General features: G+C 38.4%; 1 protein-coding gene across 1 annotated transcript in view; it reads right to left on the bottom strand.

Annotated features, from left to right (window-relative positions):
- WDR27 (WD repeat domain 27) overlaps nucleotides 1–18,939 on the bottom strand; it is a 223,416-nt gene that overhangs the window by 113,352 nt on the left and 91,125 nt on the right. The window contains exon 22 of the mRNA XM_078155033.1: nucleotides 15,959–16,061. Coding sequence (XP_078011159.1) covers nucleotides 15,959–16,061 — 103 coding nt within the window. The remainder of the gene's footprint in view (nucleotides 1–15,958; nucleotides 16,062–18,939) is intronic.

The raw sequence follows: 18,939 nt of genomic DNA, 5'->3' as shown, positions 1-18,939 counted from the left end.
GAGAATGATGAGGTTTGAATAATAACTGAGGTTTCACCATCACCAAGATAGGGAGGTTATAAAAAGATTAGAGTTTTTTAATCACTGAGAAAAAAAGGTCAGGCAGGTTATCAACATCTCTAAGGGTTTGGCCTCAAGATTGAGACCTCCCAGGGTATTAGGCAGAAGAGTATGGCTGGAAAGAGAGGGGGTAGTATCCAGACTAGGGCAAGCAACTGGTAGCAGGAGGACAATGAGATGGAATGGCTTGTCCCTCCTTCCCCTGCAGGCCGAGGCAGATGACTGGTCAAGATAGTGATGGAATGGTGGTGTTTTTAGCATCTATCCATTTAGCATTTCCCTTCTTTCCAATACATCTCTGCCTAGCCTCTGTTTATTCAGAATCTAGTTCCCTGATGCTGCCTAGAGAACCCAACTGTGGTGCCATATTGGAGACTGCCTTTGCTTTTTCTTTTGCATTTCCTCTAATTAAAACCAACCAAACCTGTAACATTCCCTTAGATCTCTGCTCTCTGCTAAATAAATACAATCAACCTCCCAATTAACATGTGCCAAGGCATATTTCCTTCACTAAAGTCCTCTTCTGTGACCTCAGCATGGTGTGGTAACCCTGAGGTATAAGCTTTCACAGATACTACAAGGCTTAGAGTATGGCGCAGGATATGTATCATATGAGAAGAGGCCTAACTAAATTGGGAGAGTCTCATCGCTACCTTTGGCTGAAAGTGATTAACTTTTCAGGCACAGCAACTCTTAAAGACTTATGAAGTCAAATAAGAGTTGCAATTTTTGTTGATGGAAGAAGTAGCCACATGAAAGAAATCACAGCATCTAAAATATTTAAATATATAATTAAGTTGTAACTCATAGGATCATGAGATTATAGGACTTGAAGCTGGAAGGAACCTTAGCAATCATGTAGAGAACACCAACCTATTCATTTTGTAAATGAAGAAACTAAAGCCCAGAGCAGCTAAATGACTCACTCTTGAACTTAATGCCCTTAGACATCTCAAGTTCAATGTATCTGTAATAGAACTCATTGTCTTACCCTAGACCTCCCCTCTTTTTAACTTTTTCATTACTGTCAAAAATGCTGCCATGGTCATAGTTACCCAAACTCAAAACCACCATTTCATCCTCAACTCCTCCCTCCTCCCACAAAGGCAACTGGTTACCAAGTCTTGTCTTTTCTACTTTTACAACATCACCAGTATACATCCCTTCTCATCATTTATAAAACCACCACCTTGGTACAGGCTCTCATCACCTCATACCACAACTATGCAATATCCTGAAGATTAGTCCCCTTGTGTCAAGGGTATCCCCATTCCAGTCCATCCTTTACTCGGCTGCCAGTGAGCCTCCTAAATCAAACATAAAATTCTATTTGGCTTTTAATGCTCCTCAAGGACTGGCCTCTTCTTACCTTTTCTATCTTCTTCCACTTTACTATCCTCCACATATTCTACAATTCAGCTACGTTGGCTTGCTTGCTTTTCCTTACCCACTACACTCCATGTCCCAATATCATGTACTTTCACTAGCTGGAAACCTCTTATTCCTCACATCTGCCTTTTGACTTCCATGGCTTCCTCAAAGACTCAGCTCAAATACTGCCTTCTGTGAGAGGCCACTCCCTGTCTCCCCTACCCCAATCCACACTGCTCATGCCTTCCCTCTAAGATCACCTTCTATTTACATTGCATGGATCTTATATGGACAATAGTTTTTTTTCCCTGTTGTCTCCCCCATTGGAAGGTGAGCTCTTTGAGGACCAGGACCATTATTTTTGCCTTTTGTTGTATATGTCCAATGCTTCGCACATTAACTGGCACGTAATAAGCTCTTAATAAATGCTTTTTTAATGAATGACATAGGTAATAAGGGATAGGGTGAACCTTCTGGAGATAATACTTGACTGAAATTACCCATTCTAACAGCAGGTATACAAATTCTATGACAGAATGTTAGAGTAGATATGTGGGTAGCAGAAAGAAATTTGGGGAGCTCTTAAAACATACCATATGAGCAGTTATCTATTAAACCAATGAACAAGGTTAGCCCATATATAAAGATTTCTTTAAGGAAGGAATTTTGAAACTTTGTAAATGCTGATTGAAAAACAAAAAACACATTCAAAAGTGCCCAGAAAAAACTGAACCAGTAAGTGAAGCTCTTTTTAACCTTTTCCTCAAAAATTTTCAAAGTCTACATTAAAAAACAGATTTGACTTCCATAGATATCAGTAGAGATAGCATCTGGATGCTACAGATAGCATCCACAGTTGAAGGAGTTAGCATTTACCTTTTTTGTGTCACCTAAACTGCTACAATACTCACTGCCAAATATTCAATGCAATGGATAGACCGCAGGACCTGGAGTCAAAAAGACTTATCTTCATGAGTTCAAATCTGGCCTCAGACACTTCTTAGCTGTGTGAACCTCAGTAAGTCACTTAACCTAGTTTGTCTTAGTTTCCTCATCTGTAAAATGAGCTGGAGAAGGAAATGGCAAACTAGTATCTTTGCCAAGAAAACTCCAAATGGGGTCACAAAGAGTCAGACGTGACTAAAACAAAAGAACAACAAAATATTCATACTAAGAAAAACTCCAGTATTAAAGATAGTATATGCATTAATTAGTATATGCAAACACTAATAGTCAAACTATCAATCATGCTAAAAATTAAGGATTTGACTACAGAAGTGAACCAGAATACTGAGAAATGAAAGTATAAGATGAAAACTAGAAACCTACAGAACATTCTTTTAAATACTCAAAATCTACATGTGCATATAATTACCTAGAAATTCCAGGCAAAACCATTTTTAATACCGTATGTGAAACTGTTTTTGGAAGGAAAGTACTAATTCAGTTGACATGGGAACTTCCCTTATATCTTTATTCACAGATCAGACAAAATTAATATTTTCCCACTCATTTCAAGTCAATTGCCAAATCTTATCACTTCTACCTTTACAGCACCTCTCACATATTCCTTCTTCCTACTTACAAGGCAACCACTTGAGTCCGAGATTTCATTACCTCTCACCTAAGCTATTGTAATAGTCCCTACCTGACTCTAGCCTCCCCCCCTCCAATCCATTCCACATTCTCCTGCCAAAGTGATCAAAGCAATTTTCTTAAGTGTAGCTCTGTCCATGTTACTCCCCTATTCAATGAGGTCCTTTTAACTTTAGGACAAAATATAAACGCTTATGCCTGGCATTTAAAGCTATACACAAACCGACCCTTCCCATCTTTGCAGGCTTACCACATATCATTTCCCTCACACATGTTATGAGCCAATCAAACTGCCCTTGCACACACGGCATTCCATTTCCTGTCTCTATTTCTTCACATTGGCTTTCCCCCTTGCCTGGCACGCTCTCCTTCCTTGCCTCTACTTTTCAGAGTTCCTAATTCCCTTCAAGATTCAACTTCAAGTGCCACCTTCTACATGAAACTTTTTATGATCCCACCCAACTACTAGTATCTCCCTCCTCCCATAAGTTAGCTTGTATATAGTTTCCATGTAATCTGTCTATAGGGGCAGCTAGGTGGCACAATAGATAGAGCACCAGCCCTGGAGTCAAGAGGACCTGAGTTCAAATCTGGCCTCACTCCCTAGCTGCGTGACCCTGGGCAAATCACTTAACCCCAATTGCCTAAAATAATAATAATAAATAATCTGTCTATATTTATATATGTATGATGCACTGTTCTATTCAGATAGATTGTAAGCTTCCTGAAGGAAAAGATTGTTTCCCTTTTGTCTTTGTATCCCCTTAAACACAGCATGATCCCCAGCGCAGAGTAGGTACTTACTAAATTTGATTAATGGATGGGTAGATAGATGGGTGGATGAGGTATTGTAAAGGTAAAATTTAACAACTGATTGGACATGGGGGGCAGGGGTGAGTGTAAGTAAGGACTCAAAAGATAAGTTTGAGGATAAGAACATGGTATGGTAGTACCCTAGGAAAAAATGGAGAAGTTCAAAAGAGAGGTGGAAAAAAAAAAACATAATGAGCTCTGGTTTAGACATGTTGAATTTGAGATGTCTATAAGACATCTAGTTGGAAATATCCAATAGGTAGTTGGTGTTTCAACACTGAAGCTCAGAGGAGAGACTAAGGCTGAATATAGATCTGTTAATATAATTGTCATTATGCAAGCTTAAGCATTAGTTTAAAACAATACTCTTATTATTAAAAAAAACAAGTAATATTTGAACAGACTCCTTCAAGACAACAATCATGCCTTGTATATGCTCTGTGTATTGCTTGACATATGTTTTTTCCTGAGGATTCATGGGGTAATAGACTGGCAAAGTGAAGCTTTATTTTTTTAAAACCATAATCAGAGTTTACAATTCTCTAACAGAGTACAAAGGATTACTTGCCAAAATATGGAAAAACTAGCCAGTATTTCTGCAAAGAATTTGCTCTGTCAGAATACAGAACAATGTAGTACATTTGCAAATCACATGCTTCCTGCTTTGCCAAAGCAAGAAAAATTTGATAATTTATTTTCAGTAATTTTTGTAACTAGGGTTTGGAGAGATTTAAAAAAAAAACAACTAAAAATTGCCTGGTACATAGTAAGTGTATAATAAATGCTTTTTCTATAGCTATCTATAGATAGTCATTATATCATCTGTCTATGAATAGTACTGAAAATGAACTCTATAAAAAGTTTAGAGGGAGAAATCACTAGGGTACAAAGTAGCTGTGGAATGCTTTCTAAAGACATGGCATTTAACTTGATCACAAAGGATGAGTGGACACTAACAGAGAGGAGAGTGGAGACCATTATACATATCAGCTGCCACTGACAGAAATACATTTGCCATCACAAAACACTATTCTACCAACAAAATCTTAAATTTGGTACTCTTGAGTTTGGATCAAAAATCCCTTTTAAATTCCTCCCTTTCCACTCCCCCATCCAACCCAACATGCCCCCATGACCTCCAAGCTCTCAACCCCAGCCGCTTCAAACAATTAGGTACCTCCCTGCCATCATAACCTTCCCTCCCCATCAGGCCTGTATAGTCAATCATCTCAACCTTCTCAACCAGTAGCCTAGATTTCTTTGCTCTCACCTCCATTCTTTAGCAAAGTCTAAGCAATCAATCTTTAGGTCACTTGGCCAGAAAGTGGAAAGAGATGATATTTTTAAAATCCTATACAAGAGAGCAAATGAGGTTTCAAAGAAGGAGTAGCATCACTACTTGAGCCCTAGGAAGAGCGACATCCCAACCACAGGCCACCAGCCCCACTTCCATCCAAGCCTTGTTCCATAGCCAAAGTCCAGGGAGAAGCCCTTGTGGAGATTCCTAGCACCCGACTTTGTGGGAGCTGCCGTCCCCACCTCCTCAGCTGCCACAGTTATTGATAATCCTGAAAAGAAAGTGCTCACCACCAAAGTCTCTGGCATTTTGAAATATAATAGCAATATAAGCACTAGATAACATATAAGCAATAGATAGGCTTTCATCTATGGAAATGACAGTAAAGGCGCAGCAGCATTGCCAGGAGCCCTATATCTGTACCTTAAGAACCACTGGGCCTTTCCATCTACCTTGCTGCTCTACATTGTCTCCTTGCTTGCTTGCTGAGAGAGGAAGCAATTGTCTGGTTTATCTGTTTGCAAACTCAGAACTTAACACAATGTTTTTAAGACATTTTACTGATAACAAGAGAGAAAATTTATAGCTGCTAAACTCATTTTGCTTTGGTTTTCTCTACCAAAGAGAACAATTTGTGGACTGGAAAGGACAGAACAAAAATGGAAAATAGCCAAGATAAGTAGGGAGACAGTAAGAGAATGAACACCTAGTCACCCTTGGTGAGTTCAAGTCACCAGATCTGGATAACCTACATGCTAAGGTACTGAAAGAATTGGCAGAAGAGATGGCTAAATTACTCAAAAGGTTTTATTTTCCCCATAAACCTAAATGAATAGAATCTTCAGACTGACAGCTGAGTGAGTTTCAACTCCTGGCTGAATTCTAGGATATACTATTTTAAGGAAGAGTTACTGAATGTCTCAGCAAAGAGTCTTGCATGGCTTCATAAACAATAACCTAATTTTTTTTTAATTGACAAGATTACTAGGCTTAGAGAATAGGAGAATGCTATAGTTGTGATTTCCCTCACTTAACGTGAACAAAGAGATTTATTTATGCTGGACAAAATACAGCACAAAAATAATCATCAAATATGTATAATAAAGGTAGGTACAATGTCTCTGCATACTTCACCCAGCATTTTGCTCTTGCCCCTGGCTTTATTTGTGAATCAATGTAGGATCACCTTGGAAGCAGGGCCTTGTTGCCCCACTCCCTATAAAGCTCCTGTGGGTTTGAGGGAAGAGGTAGATTTATAGTCAGAGATTTAATACATGATAAGAGGAATTTTTTAACCCCAAGTCACATAGTTGTTTCCTTGACACGCAGTATGGTCCAGCCAAGATAGCTTTCATTCTGTTCTTCATGCAGAAATGTGAATCCATTTTCCATCTCTGCATCTTTGCACTGGCTACTGTCTCTCATTACTAGAATGTTAGCCCTCCTCACCTTTGTCTCTTGGAATTGCTAATTTCTTTCAAGATTTGGCTCAAGTATGACCTTTCCACATGACATCTTTTCTGATCCCCAACTCCACTCCCAGCTGCTGGAGATACTCTCCATCAAAAGCCTCTTTGTGTTAATTTTATATATATTGTATTAAAATTATATATATATATATACATATATATATATATATGTATATATATATAGAGAGAGAGAGAGAGAGAGAGTACATATGCATATATACACATATGTGTATATTGTCTCCTCCAATAGAACACATACTACTTGAAAGCAGAAACATTGCTTTCGGCTTTGTATCCTTAGTGCCTAGCAAGTGCCTAGCACATAGCAGGTGTTTAAATGCTTGCTGATTGATGATCACAGGATTAGAATGGTTCTTAGAAGCCATCTAGTAGAAAAGCTAGGTGGTGCAATGGATAGAGTACCAGGCCTAAATTCAGAAAGACCTGCGTTCAAATCTGGCCTCAGATACACAATACTTAACTAGCTGTGTGACTCTGGGCAAGTCGCTTAATCCCATTGCCTAGCCAAAAACAAAAACAAAACAAATCTGGTCTCATATAATTACTAGCTCTGTGACACTGGGCAAGTCATTTAACCTGTTTGCCTTAGTTTTCTCATCTGTAAAATGAGTATATTAGCACCTCCCTTGCAAGGTCGATGTGAGGATCAAATGAAATCATATTTGTAAAGCACTTAGCACAGAGCCCAGCACACAGTAGGTACCACATAAATGCTTGACTCCACCCAATCTCCTCATTTTATAGACAAACAAATTGAGAAAGCAGACAGTTTAAGTGACTTGCCCAAGACACACAGGAGGAAGCAATAGATATGAGATGTGAACCCAGATCTTCTGACTCCAAAGCTAGTGCCTTTTCCAGTATACAACACTGCTGTTCCATTTCCAATCTGTCAAGATATAGTCAATTTCTATTTTGTGTGATGCTGCGTATTGCTCAACACTTTCTAAACTTTCCAGTTACCTTCTAGAAGAAATAATACACAAATATGAAGCTTCTGGATAATGTACAAGCTTTTGGCCTCTTTCATTTCTTAATCCTAAACCTCATTTTCTGGCATATTTTTCAGTATCCTTCAACCACCAATGCTCAGAACTAAGGTATATGTCCTCTTGGACTGGGGGGATCTCATCAAATTCTTCATGAAATTCTTCTCTTTCTTCATCCTCTGTAACAGATGTTTGCACATAAACTGTAATCATCTTCAGGGTGGTCTATTTATATTCGCCATCAACACTGTATGTCAAAAAGACCAACCCTCCTGTGAAATTATATTCTTTGTGGCCTTTGGGTGCGTGATGAAACCAATTCTGCCCGTTCCTTTATTTTACTCTGTTCCCACTGAGCTGCGGATTGTTTACTTCTTCTGGTGTCATTTACAGTGAGAATGTCAATGTGTTCATGCTTCAGTTTCCATAGCACTGTTAGCAACTCACTGATCTGGCCAGAAACATCTCACCTGTAGCTTGTCAACAGGATAATTAATCTTTATAGATGACCTGAAAAGTGTGTGATCCTTAACATTCTTTCTTCCTTTTGCAATACTCCATCACTTTCACTGAAGGAAACTGCTTAAAAGAGAGTTAGTTTGTATTTTGATTGTTTTGTGGGAAATATAAGGGGGTAAAAAGAGTTGACCATGAATTAATCATTTACTGCAAAAATTTAACTGATATAAAGAGTCACCCAAATTGATTCATGAATCAACATGTATTAAGTGCCTACACTGTACTATCAATGAGTCAACATGTATTAAGTGCCTACCCTGTGCTTGAAACTGTCCCTGCCTCAAGGATTTTATGTTTATTGGGGGGGGGGGACAACACATATGAATAAATGCTAAATACACACACACACACACACACACACATATGTGGTAGGTGAATCAGTGGATAGAGGACTTGACCTGGAGTGAGGAAGACCTGAGTTCAAATCTAGCCTCAGACACTTACTGTGTGACCCTGAGAAAGTCATGTAACCTCTGTTTGCCACTGGAGAAGGATATGACAAACTACTACAATATCTTTGCCAAGAAAATCCCATGGACAATACTGGCGTGCTACAGTCTGTGGGGTCACAAAGAGTAGGACACAATTGAATGACTGAATAACAACAATATATAAATTAATTACAAAGTAATTTGAACAGAGCACTGGAAAAGCCTCATGAATGAGATAGCATTTAAGTTGACCTTTCAAGGAAGCCAGGGTTTTTAAGAAGCAGAGATAAAGAAAAGATTGCATATAGGATTTAGCTCGAGCTGAGGCATGGAGACTGGTTTGGCTGGAACACAACATGTAATAAGCCAGGAAACATTTGTTGAAAGAAGATTGTGAAGAGCTGGAACTGGAAAATAAAGAGATCTGTATTTTAGCCTAGACATGGCAAGAAGCTACTGGAGTTTTTGGAGTAGAGGAGAGAGATGGTCAAATCTGTGCTTTAGTCTTCTAAAACTCTTGTCTTCTGTGTGCAGGACAGATGGATGAGGGGCGATAGCTGAGGAAAGGGGAACAATGACTAGGCTGTTACCTGCAGAAAAAGGTGCTGAAGTAGGGGGATGGCTGTGGGAATGGTGAGAAGGGGAAGGATGGGAAAGATACTGTGCATATAGAATTGATAAGAAATGGGAAATAATTGGAAAGAGTGGGAGTGGGGTAGAATGTGACGAATCAAAGATAAACTCTAAGGATACAGACCTGAAGGGTAGTAGTGTCCTTAATATAAACAGGGAAGTTTGAGAAAGGAAAGAGAGGGATGGTTAAATTTGTATTTAAGGGAAAAAAGATGTCGATGGCAGACTTCAGTGGTGAGAGATCTGAAGCTTCATCACACACCAGACCTTGCCATTGTTCATAAGCATTCTACTTCCCTAATTAAGTGACTGTAATAGTCACTTATCTGACATTAAGCTCCAAACATTCCACCTTTCCCTTTTCTTCAACCTTCTGATACCTGCGCCCTTTTTTGCCCTCTTCAAAATCCAATCCCCTTACTTCTCAGTACTTTCACAGTCTGTGCTCTGATTACACCTTCTTTCTCTCCAACCGTAACCCAGTAGTCATCTATTTCAATTCTACACTGTCCTCTGCTCTTTAATTCCCAGCTCCCTAAGTGCTGGCCTGGTACCCATGAAATTTAAAAAGTTCTCAAGAAAAGCCCCCATTAGGAAGCTCCTCTCTGAAGGATGTATAGGAGAGTACTGACCAGAAATACACAGAATAAGAAGGCACAGGTGACTTGTAATCTGCTTCTGGATCATGGAAACATTCAATTAAGTAAAACCATCAATGGTCAAAAAACCTTCTGATGATATCTTGCTTTCATTACTTAAGTTGGTCCTCATTCAAAGAGCAGATATAGTCTATTCCCAGGACCATATTCAAAGTTTTTCTGGCTTGGTAAAACCAACCAGATTAGGAAAACCTTCAAGGAGTCAGGGTCACCTCTGTGCCACAATTGAATATCAAGGTAGGACTTTGTGCCCAGATAGGCATTTCATAAATGCCTTTTAAATTCCTCAGTATGCATCTTTATTTTTGTATTCTGTCTGGAATGTCATTCCTCCTCACCAGCTCTATCTATATAGCACCCATCCTTCAAGACTTAAGACAAATGCCAACAACCCCTGTCCATGACACCATCACTGATCACCTGAAAGTGATTGTCCCTAATCTTAACACCTATTGTATTTTGTTTATTCCACTCATCCAATTTACCCAATGCATTTATTAAATACACACTACCTGCAAGGCAGGCAAAATGAGGTAGTGAATTTAGTTCTTGGCTTGCAGACAAGAAGGCCTAAGTTCAAATCCCACCTGTGACAAGTACTAGCTATGTAACTCTTGGCAAAGTTTTTGGTTTTTTGTTTGTTTTTGTTTTTAATTTTACATGTTTCAGCCAGCTTCCTAGAACTTGATTCTTGGAGTTTTCCAGATCCTTCTGGTATTCCTAAGATATTAAATTTTAAGGATACAAAGATGAAAACCAGCACTGTTCCTGCAAGAGAGAGCTCAAAGAGCTTAAAATAGAATAGGAGGGATGCCTCAAGTATAAGGTAGAAGGGTGATGAGCAAAGAAGAAATGGAAACACACCCTAAGAAAATTTGAGGAGAGAGTAATTTCAGTTGTGTGGCTTTTACACTGCCTCAGTTTGCATGCATGTGTGCCCACTCAATTGTATGCCTTTGGAGGGCAGGAGCTAACCCTCATGTGATTTTGAATTTCCCCATCACTCAATACAATGCCTTAGACAAAGAAGGTGTCTTGTTATTAATATTAATAATGATAACAGATATCACTTACATATGGTTTTAAGCTTTGCAAGATTCTTTACATGTATCATTTGATCCCGCATGATACTTTGAGGTAAGAGTTATTTCCCTCATTTTATAAATGAGAAAACTGAGGCCAAGAGAGATTTAAGTGATTTGTCCAGAATCACTGCTAGTTACAGGTTTGAGGCAGGATTTGAACTCATGTCTCTCCCTCCCTAAATTCAGCATTCTACCCACCATGCTGCCTAGCTTTCTGGTAGAATGAATATGTGAATTAGGAATTTTTTTTCAACTTTGTTCTAAAATACTTTTCACACTCCTCTCAGACATACATAGGGTCAAATAATTTTAGAACTCAAAGGAATATCAGAAATTATCTAGGTCAACCCCACCCCCATTTTACAAATGGAGAAACCAAGGCCAAAAGGATAATAAATCAAAATACCATACTTCTTTCAAGGTCCAGGCCAAGACTTACCACCTCCATGAAAACTTCCTTCATAAAAGTCACCTGACAATACTCTTTCCTATTTTAAATTCTTCAAACCTTGAATATATTATCTGTCACTCTATCAAGGATTTCTTTATATGTTGCCTAGGAATTACTTTCTAGATCCTTCATGACATGTCTTAATTCCAATTAGACTGTAAACTATTCATAGGACTTTTTCCTTGCCTTTCTTCCTCGTATCACTGGTAACAAGAGTAGGTGGTTCATAAATGTTTGCTAAATTAAATGAACCTGTCACTAAGAGAAAACATGGCATTATGGACTAAGCAATCAATAAAATGTATCAGAATTTTCATCTCAATTCTGTTTCCATATCTACAAAACAAATACTCATTTGGATACAGGAACTGTGTGATGAGAATGATTAAAACTGCATTAATACGAAAGAAATATTTAAATTTAAAGCCTGATCTACATCCAGAGAGTGATAATGTGTTTTTGGCTGCTTATCTTCTCCCTGGCTGTAGGCAGCCACCTGCAGGAAGTTAATAAACCTATGCAATCTAGGGCGGTCCCCTGGCACTGAAATCACCTGCAGCAACTTTCAGGTATCAGATGTGCTACAGGAGTTCAACTATGTACGTCAGCTGACTGACTATAGCCCAATTTGAAACATGCTTCCTGGAATTTTTATTTTCAGTACTTCAGATTTAAAAATTTTTTAAATTTAAATCAATAGAAAATATTTTCACTTCCAAATCATTATAATATAATGATTATATTGTAAACCAATAATTCTCTTTTTATTTTGATTCTGTATATACTTATATATGTACAATACAGTTTGCAGGAAGTTTCAAGGGTTTCACAGAATCTCAGAGCTAGCAGAAGTCGTATAGATTGACCTTTACCCGAACAAGATTCCTTCTATGGTCTACCAAACAAGGGTTCAGATGGCACTTGCTTAAAGACCTCTAGCAAAGGGAAATCTCTAGACTTTTCCAAACTTCTCCATCCACCCCATCCCTGGATTTTCAGCCTCCTTTTGTGCATTGTCTTCTTACTCCTTGGGAGAAGGGACTATCTCTTACATATCTGTATCCCCATCACTTAGCACAGTGCATGGTACATAGTAGGCATTTAATAAACTTCTGTTGACTAACTGAATGACTACTTTCAGAGGCAGCCAATATTACCCTTGTGGATAGCTCTAACATTCAGGAATTTCTCCCCAACAGCAAGCAAATTATTTGCCTCTTTCCAACTTTCACCCAGTGTCCCTACTTTTTCATTCTGGGACCAGGTGGAACATGTTTTTCTTTTACTGATGCAAATTTTAAAAATAGGTAGACAGAGAGATAGACAAACAGATAGAGACAGACAGATAATTAGATAGACAGACAGACAGACAGACAGACAGACAGATAGATAGATAGATAGATGGATGGATGGATAGGTGAAAAAGATCAACACATCATGATAAAGCACCAAAGTGGGTCTTCTGTGGAGAATTTTTGTGCAAGCATATATAATACATTTTAAAATATATATCACAAATTGGCAGTTATTTTGGTAAATTTATAAAGAAAAAGATCTATACTATAACGTATAACAGAACGGATATACTGATAATTAAAAACAGATTTTAATGGAGATTGGACTCTCAGTATGAAAGACATTTAGTAGATGTAGCAGCAACTTAGTAAGTGTTAATTGGAAGTTTAAGTGACAGTTGATTACAAAAACAATAATAACAATAATCACTATCATTATATTATGTAACTATAATAATATAATGCTTTAAGGTATATAAAGCATTTAACTTATGATCTGATTTGGTCCTCATAATGGCCCCGCCAATTAGAGGCTGACAATCTAATCTGGAGGCTATATGTAAACAAATACGTGGTAGAAGGTAATAGGAATAAAAAAGAAATCCAAACAATGTATACTAAGAGCATTTGAGTAAGGAGAAAACTTTTAGTTGTAGAGGTCAGGGAAGATTTCACAGATGAAATGGAAGTTGAGCTGGTTCTTAAAGAAGGATTTTGCCAGGTACATATGTGAAAGAACTCTGCTCAAGGCCAGAAGAAGGCCCACAGGAATGATCAGAGGCAGGGTAGTTTAGGACATGACTGGGGAAGTTAATAATCTAGTTAGGGTCAGAACTGAGTCTAGGTTTTGTAATATAATGGCAATTGCTGCCACGTCATTCCCCTGTGACACACAGGGGTAGCATAACTGGGCATAATTAAGGATGAAGAAGTGCCTACTGAGTCTGGTAAATTTAATTAAGCTAGCCAATTTTGTGCTTTTGATAGTCTGGATGGTTCAAAAAGCAAGAAAACTCTGGTCTTGACATGCCTTTGTATCTTTTTCCCAATTTATTCACCCATGGAGAAAGAGCTGTGCAACAGAGCACATCAATGGGTGTCATTTCAACAGGTGTCTGGGGTGTTGTGTTGGGAATTAGTATCATTTATGAGTCTGTTATGACTTTCAGGGATAACTTCCCTTGCATTTCTGGCATAATGCTAATGCTGATGCTGAAACTGCCTCCATCACCCTAAGGGCATGTGTTTTTAAGTTCAGATATAAAACAACAATTACATAGGAGAGACTAGAACATTAGGGAGAGATGGAGACCAGATAGGTTGATTTAGGAGTCATCTATGAAGAGATCATAGGATAAGTCATGGTTGCAGACATGCTAGATGAGAGTGTATAGATATACAGAAAAGAGGGAAGGGCAGAGCCTGGCAGGACATCCACTCTTAAGAGGTGGGTAGAGGGAAATTCACCCGCCAAGGAGGCAGAGGAGTGTTCAGACAATCAATCATTAAACATTTATTAAGCACCAACTATGTGCCAGACACTGTGTTTAGTCCTGGGGATACAAAAAGAGGCAAAAGACAGTCCCTGTCCTTAAGAAGCTTACAATCTAATAAGGGAGACAACATGCAAACAAATATATACAAATTAATCTATAGACAGGATAAATAGGATGTAAATAATAAAGGGACGACACTGGAAGTAAGAACCGTGAGGGAAGGTTTCCTGTAGAAGGTGGAATTTTGCAGCTAGGTGGCACAGTGGATAGAGCACCTGCCCTGAAGTCAGGAGGACCTGAGTTCAAATCTGGCCTCAGACCAAACACTTGACACTTACTAGCTGTGTGACCCTGGGCAAGTTACTTAACCCCAGTTGCCAAAAAAAAAAAAAGGTAGGATTTTAACTTGGACTTAAAGGAGAGGTCAGCAGTTGGAGCAGAGGAGGAAGAGCATTCCAGGCATGGGAAATAGCCAGAGAGTGCTTAGAGATGGAGTGTCTTGTTCATGGAACAACCAGGAGGCCAATGTCACTAGATCACAGAGTACATGGCCAGGGAGTAAGATATAAGAAGACTAGACAAGCAAGAGGGGGAAAAGTAGGTCATGAAGGGCTTTGAATTTGTATTTGATCCTGGAAGCAATAGAGAGTCTCTAGAGTTCATTGAGTAGAAGGGTGACATGATCACAGCTGGAAAATACTTTAGCGGCTGAATGGAGGACAGATGGAGTAGGGAGAGAATTGAAGCAGGTAGATCCACCAGAGGGCTTTTGTAATAGTCCTGGTTGGAGGTGATGAGGGCTTTCACTGGTGGTGGCAGTGTCAGAGGAGAGAAAGGGACATGTTCAAGAGATGCTGCAAAAGTGAAATTGGTAATCCTTGGCAACAGCTTGGATATGGGGGGACACAAGTAAGAAGAGAAACAGAAAAAAAGTAAAAGCAGTAAAAGCCAAAGGGAAAGTCAAAAAGAAGTTAACTGTCAAATGCAGAAAGATCAAAGGGGCTGAAGACTGAGACAATGAATGAAATGAAAAGGTCACTTTTCATGACCTTAGAAAGGACATTTCTAATAGCATGACCAGTACAGAAGTCAGAGTGCATTGTCTCAAGGAGTGGATGGGTGATGAGTGAACTGGTGGAAGCACTCTTGCAAGATGGCAGTAATAGTAAAAGGGAAGAAAGATATAATGGCAGTCCCATAAAGGGACAGTCGCGGGAAGTTGTTTTAATTGTTTCTGTTCTTAGCACAGAAGAAACATCAGTCTGTTTACAGGCAAAGGTGAAGGAGCCAGTACAAATGGAGCAAGGTCTCAGAGGGGATGGAATATGTATCAAATTTGTATTATGCTTCATAGAAACAGAAAATACGGGATTTTCTTGACTAATGTTAAAATACTCGAATATTTATGTATGGGGCATAGAAGGCTGGTCTCAGAGTTAAGAAGCCCTGAGTTCAAGCCTCACCTCCAACCACACTGGCTATGTCATCTTTACCAAGTCTTTTAGCCTTGCTGTGTATCCAGACAACTCTCTAAGATATTAGGACAAAGAGAGTGCATTGGCTGCAGATAAGCTAAAGAAATCATAGGTCTGTTTAAAAAAAAAAAACCCTACATATCTATGAAATAACCTCATATTCACAATCAATATTCAGGATGGAAAGTGATTTTGCCCAATTCCTTCCCTACAGATTGGTCTTTACACTTTAGTCTCAAACAACACTTTATCCACCTAAAGATTTCAAGTTTAAATAGCATTTCATTGTAGCACATACATATTTGTCCTCTGATCCACAGGCTATGTATCGCCCACAAGGGCTTACAGAAATTGCACAGGGATGGCAGCGGTTAAGATGTCCTTCAAAACGGCGTTCACACCTATGAAGAGAAACAGAAACACTGAAAATAATGTTCATAATAAAGTTTGATGATTTAAATTTAATAATAAAATTATAAAGTTTAATAAAGTTATGATTAAAGAAAGAAACTAAGCATCTATTTTCCATTTCTACAGAGAAAGAAGAACTTTGTGACAATAAGGATGATTAAGAGTATGTTACCTTAAAGATTTTTTTAAAATAAGATAAGTAGTTTTCTGGCAGCTAGGTGGTGCAGTAGATAAGAGTATTAGACCTGGATTCAGGAAGACTCATCTTCCTGAGTTCAAATCTGACCTCAGACATTTGCTAGCTATGTGACCCTGGGCAAGTTACTTAACCCTGTTTGCCTTAGTTCCTCTTCTGTAAAATGAATTGGCAAAGGAAATAACAAACCACTACATTATCTTTGCCATGAAAGCCCCAAATGGAGTCACATTCAGATATGACTGAAACAAATGAACAACAACAAAATAATTGTCTATCTTGAATAAGTGGTAAGTGATTTACAAGCTTTTTGGACTGCTACATTTAAATGAAATATGAAATATCATTAGTTTCATTTCACAACCCTATTCACTGAAGTATTGCATAGCATTTATTTATTTATTTATTTAAAGCATTCTAGTGAAATCAATTTAACTTTGTTCTCGAAACTTCTAGAGATTCTTGGGATAACGGTAAGTACAATAGGAAATCTTTTAAAAATTGGGATGAAAATGACTCATTAGGCAATGGATGTAATGACCTGTTAGGGTCCTTTTCAATCAATGAATTAATCAACTACTTTCTGAAGGCTTACTATGAAGTTAATACTCTGCTGAGTACATTACCACAGGGGATATTTAAGATGCACAAGACAAGAACTTTGACCTCAAGTTTCCCTGACTTGTATTTAACCATGACAATTTAACCAAGCTTGACTTATCTACTACCTAGACAGCTAAATTGAATGGTGGATACAGCATTGGAACTGGAGTCAGAAAGATGAGTTCAAATCCTGCCTCTCAGACACTCGCTAGCTCTGTTTGCCCCTGGGCAAGTCATTTAACCTCTGTCTGCCTCAGTTTTGTCATCTACAAAATGGGAATAATAATAGCACCTACCTCCCAACATTGTTGTGAAGATAAAATAATAAACATATAGCTCTCTGCAAACTTTAAAGTGCCGTATAAATGTTGGCTATCATTATTATTAATTATTATGTGACTAGGGGGAAATAAAAGGAATAAGAATTTATCAATTGCTTTATAAATATCTCACAATCATCTGTGAGGTAGATGCCAAAACTATGATTACTGCAGAGGAATTTTTACATATTAATTAAGGTTTTTGAAAGGAAACCCAGCAACTTTCAATAGACTATAAACACTGAGCTAGTCAATTAGTGCCAGGCATTCAAATACCTAAACATCTAATTCAATAAAGCCCTTTCAAGGAAATTGCACACCAAAACATACTGGTCACAGTCACTAAAAACATAGGAATCGTATTGTAATTCTTTTGTACATAATAGCCATCTGCTGAATTCTGTTAAAATACTAGAACTCCTGAGAGAATAGATGTATGAGAACAAGGCTAATAGCACAGACAGCAAACATGAGAAACTTACAAAGCAGTTGCCCCCTAGCATACCTGACAGCTCTAATATTGGCAGAGTTTGGATTTCCCTCAATTACAATTCATGAGGCCATTTAAGAAACTGAAATTTTTCTCTATTCTCTCAAAGACATGCTGTATCCAGTTACAAAACTGTGAGGAATAAGTTCACAAAAATCATGGACTACTCCAACTCCCTTCCACCCTTAAGAACTCATTGGTCATTAAACTGACCATATGCTTCTCCAGCTTGATGTATTATCTATATCGCCATGGCAGGCCAGGACCTTTAGACAGTCATGGTATACTGAGTCAGGTACAAAGAGCAGAAGCATCATGGACATAGGATTTCTCAAAAGGTTATTTAGTCTCTCCATAAAGTTGACACAATCTTCAGATGGGAAAATGTCTCAAGAATTGCTGAGCTCCAGGGACTTCTAGAGCTTGTGGCATACTAATGGTGTTTGTGCCCTACTTCACCCTGGCTACAACATGTGACCAAAGAATCATGCCTGAGAATGATCATCTTACTACCAAAAAAAAAGAGGCTTACCTTGTCCCAATCTTGATCTGCTTGGACCATCAGTGGCTATGACACATACTTCAAATGTCATAATCGGGAACATATTTCAGCCTGATTCAAAAGTCATCTAGCTGCAATCCAGTGTCTACTCCTCAAAAAATCTCAAACTACATCTTAGATCTACAACTGGAAGGTACCTATCACAGAAGCCAAACCACTCATTTTATATAGAGGAACTAAGTGATTTGAGGGAAGTCATATAGGAAGTAAGAGGCAGGACCAGGATTCAGATGCCAGCTACGTGATTCCAAGTTCATCACTATTTTCCCTTTGTTGAACTGCAAATTAGACCCTATGCAAAATAGAGCTTTTAACCATGGAGGCCTACATTCTAAACTTGGCAGCATTCCCTGCAGGGAGCCAGTGATCTCATCACAATAGAAAGAGCACCAGAAGGTAGTGAGTGCATCCCCAGATAATTTACCAACATGACAAATACCAGATCCATTGGCCGTTGTAATTTCACCAGTTATACTTCGATGTAAGTTGGTCTCAAAGCTCAGAATAACTTAGCCAATGTTCTCTCACACAAGTATGAATATCTGGTCCTACTTAAAGCAGCCAAATCCTTGAAGACTATTGAGTTTAGAGTGGATCTCATGGATCTGCCCTTGTTCTAATACTATTCAACATTTCCATTACTGAAATTTTAATCAAAAAGTTGTATAAAAGCATATATATGGTGGCAATTCAACAT

Source organism: Phascolarctos cinereus, unplaced genomic scaffold (genome assembly GCF_003287225.1).
Source record: "Phascolarctos cinereus isolate Bilbo 61053 unplaced genomic scaffold, phaCin_HiC Scaffold_5;HRSCAF=322, whole genome shotgun sequence".
Taxonomy (NCBI): Eukaryota; Metazoa; Chordata; class Mammalia; order Diprotodontia; family Phascolarctidae; genus Phascolarctos; species Phascolarctos cinereus.
This window is presented reverse-complemented; position numbering and strand designations above follow the sequence as displayed.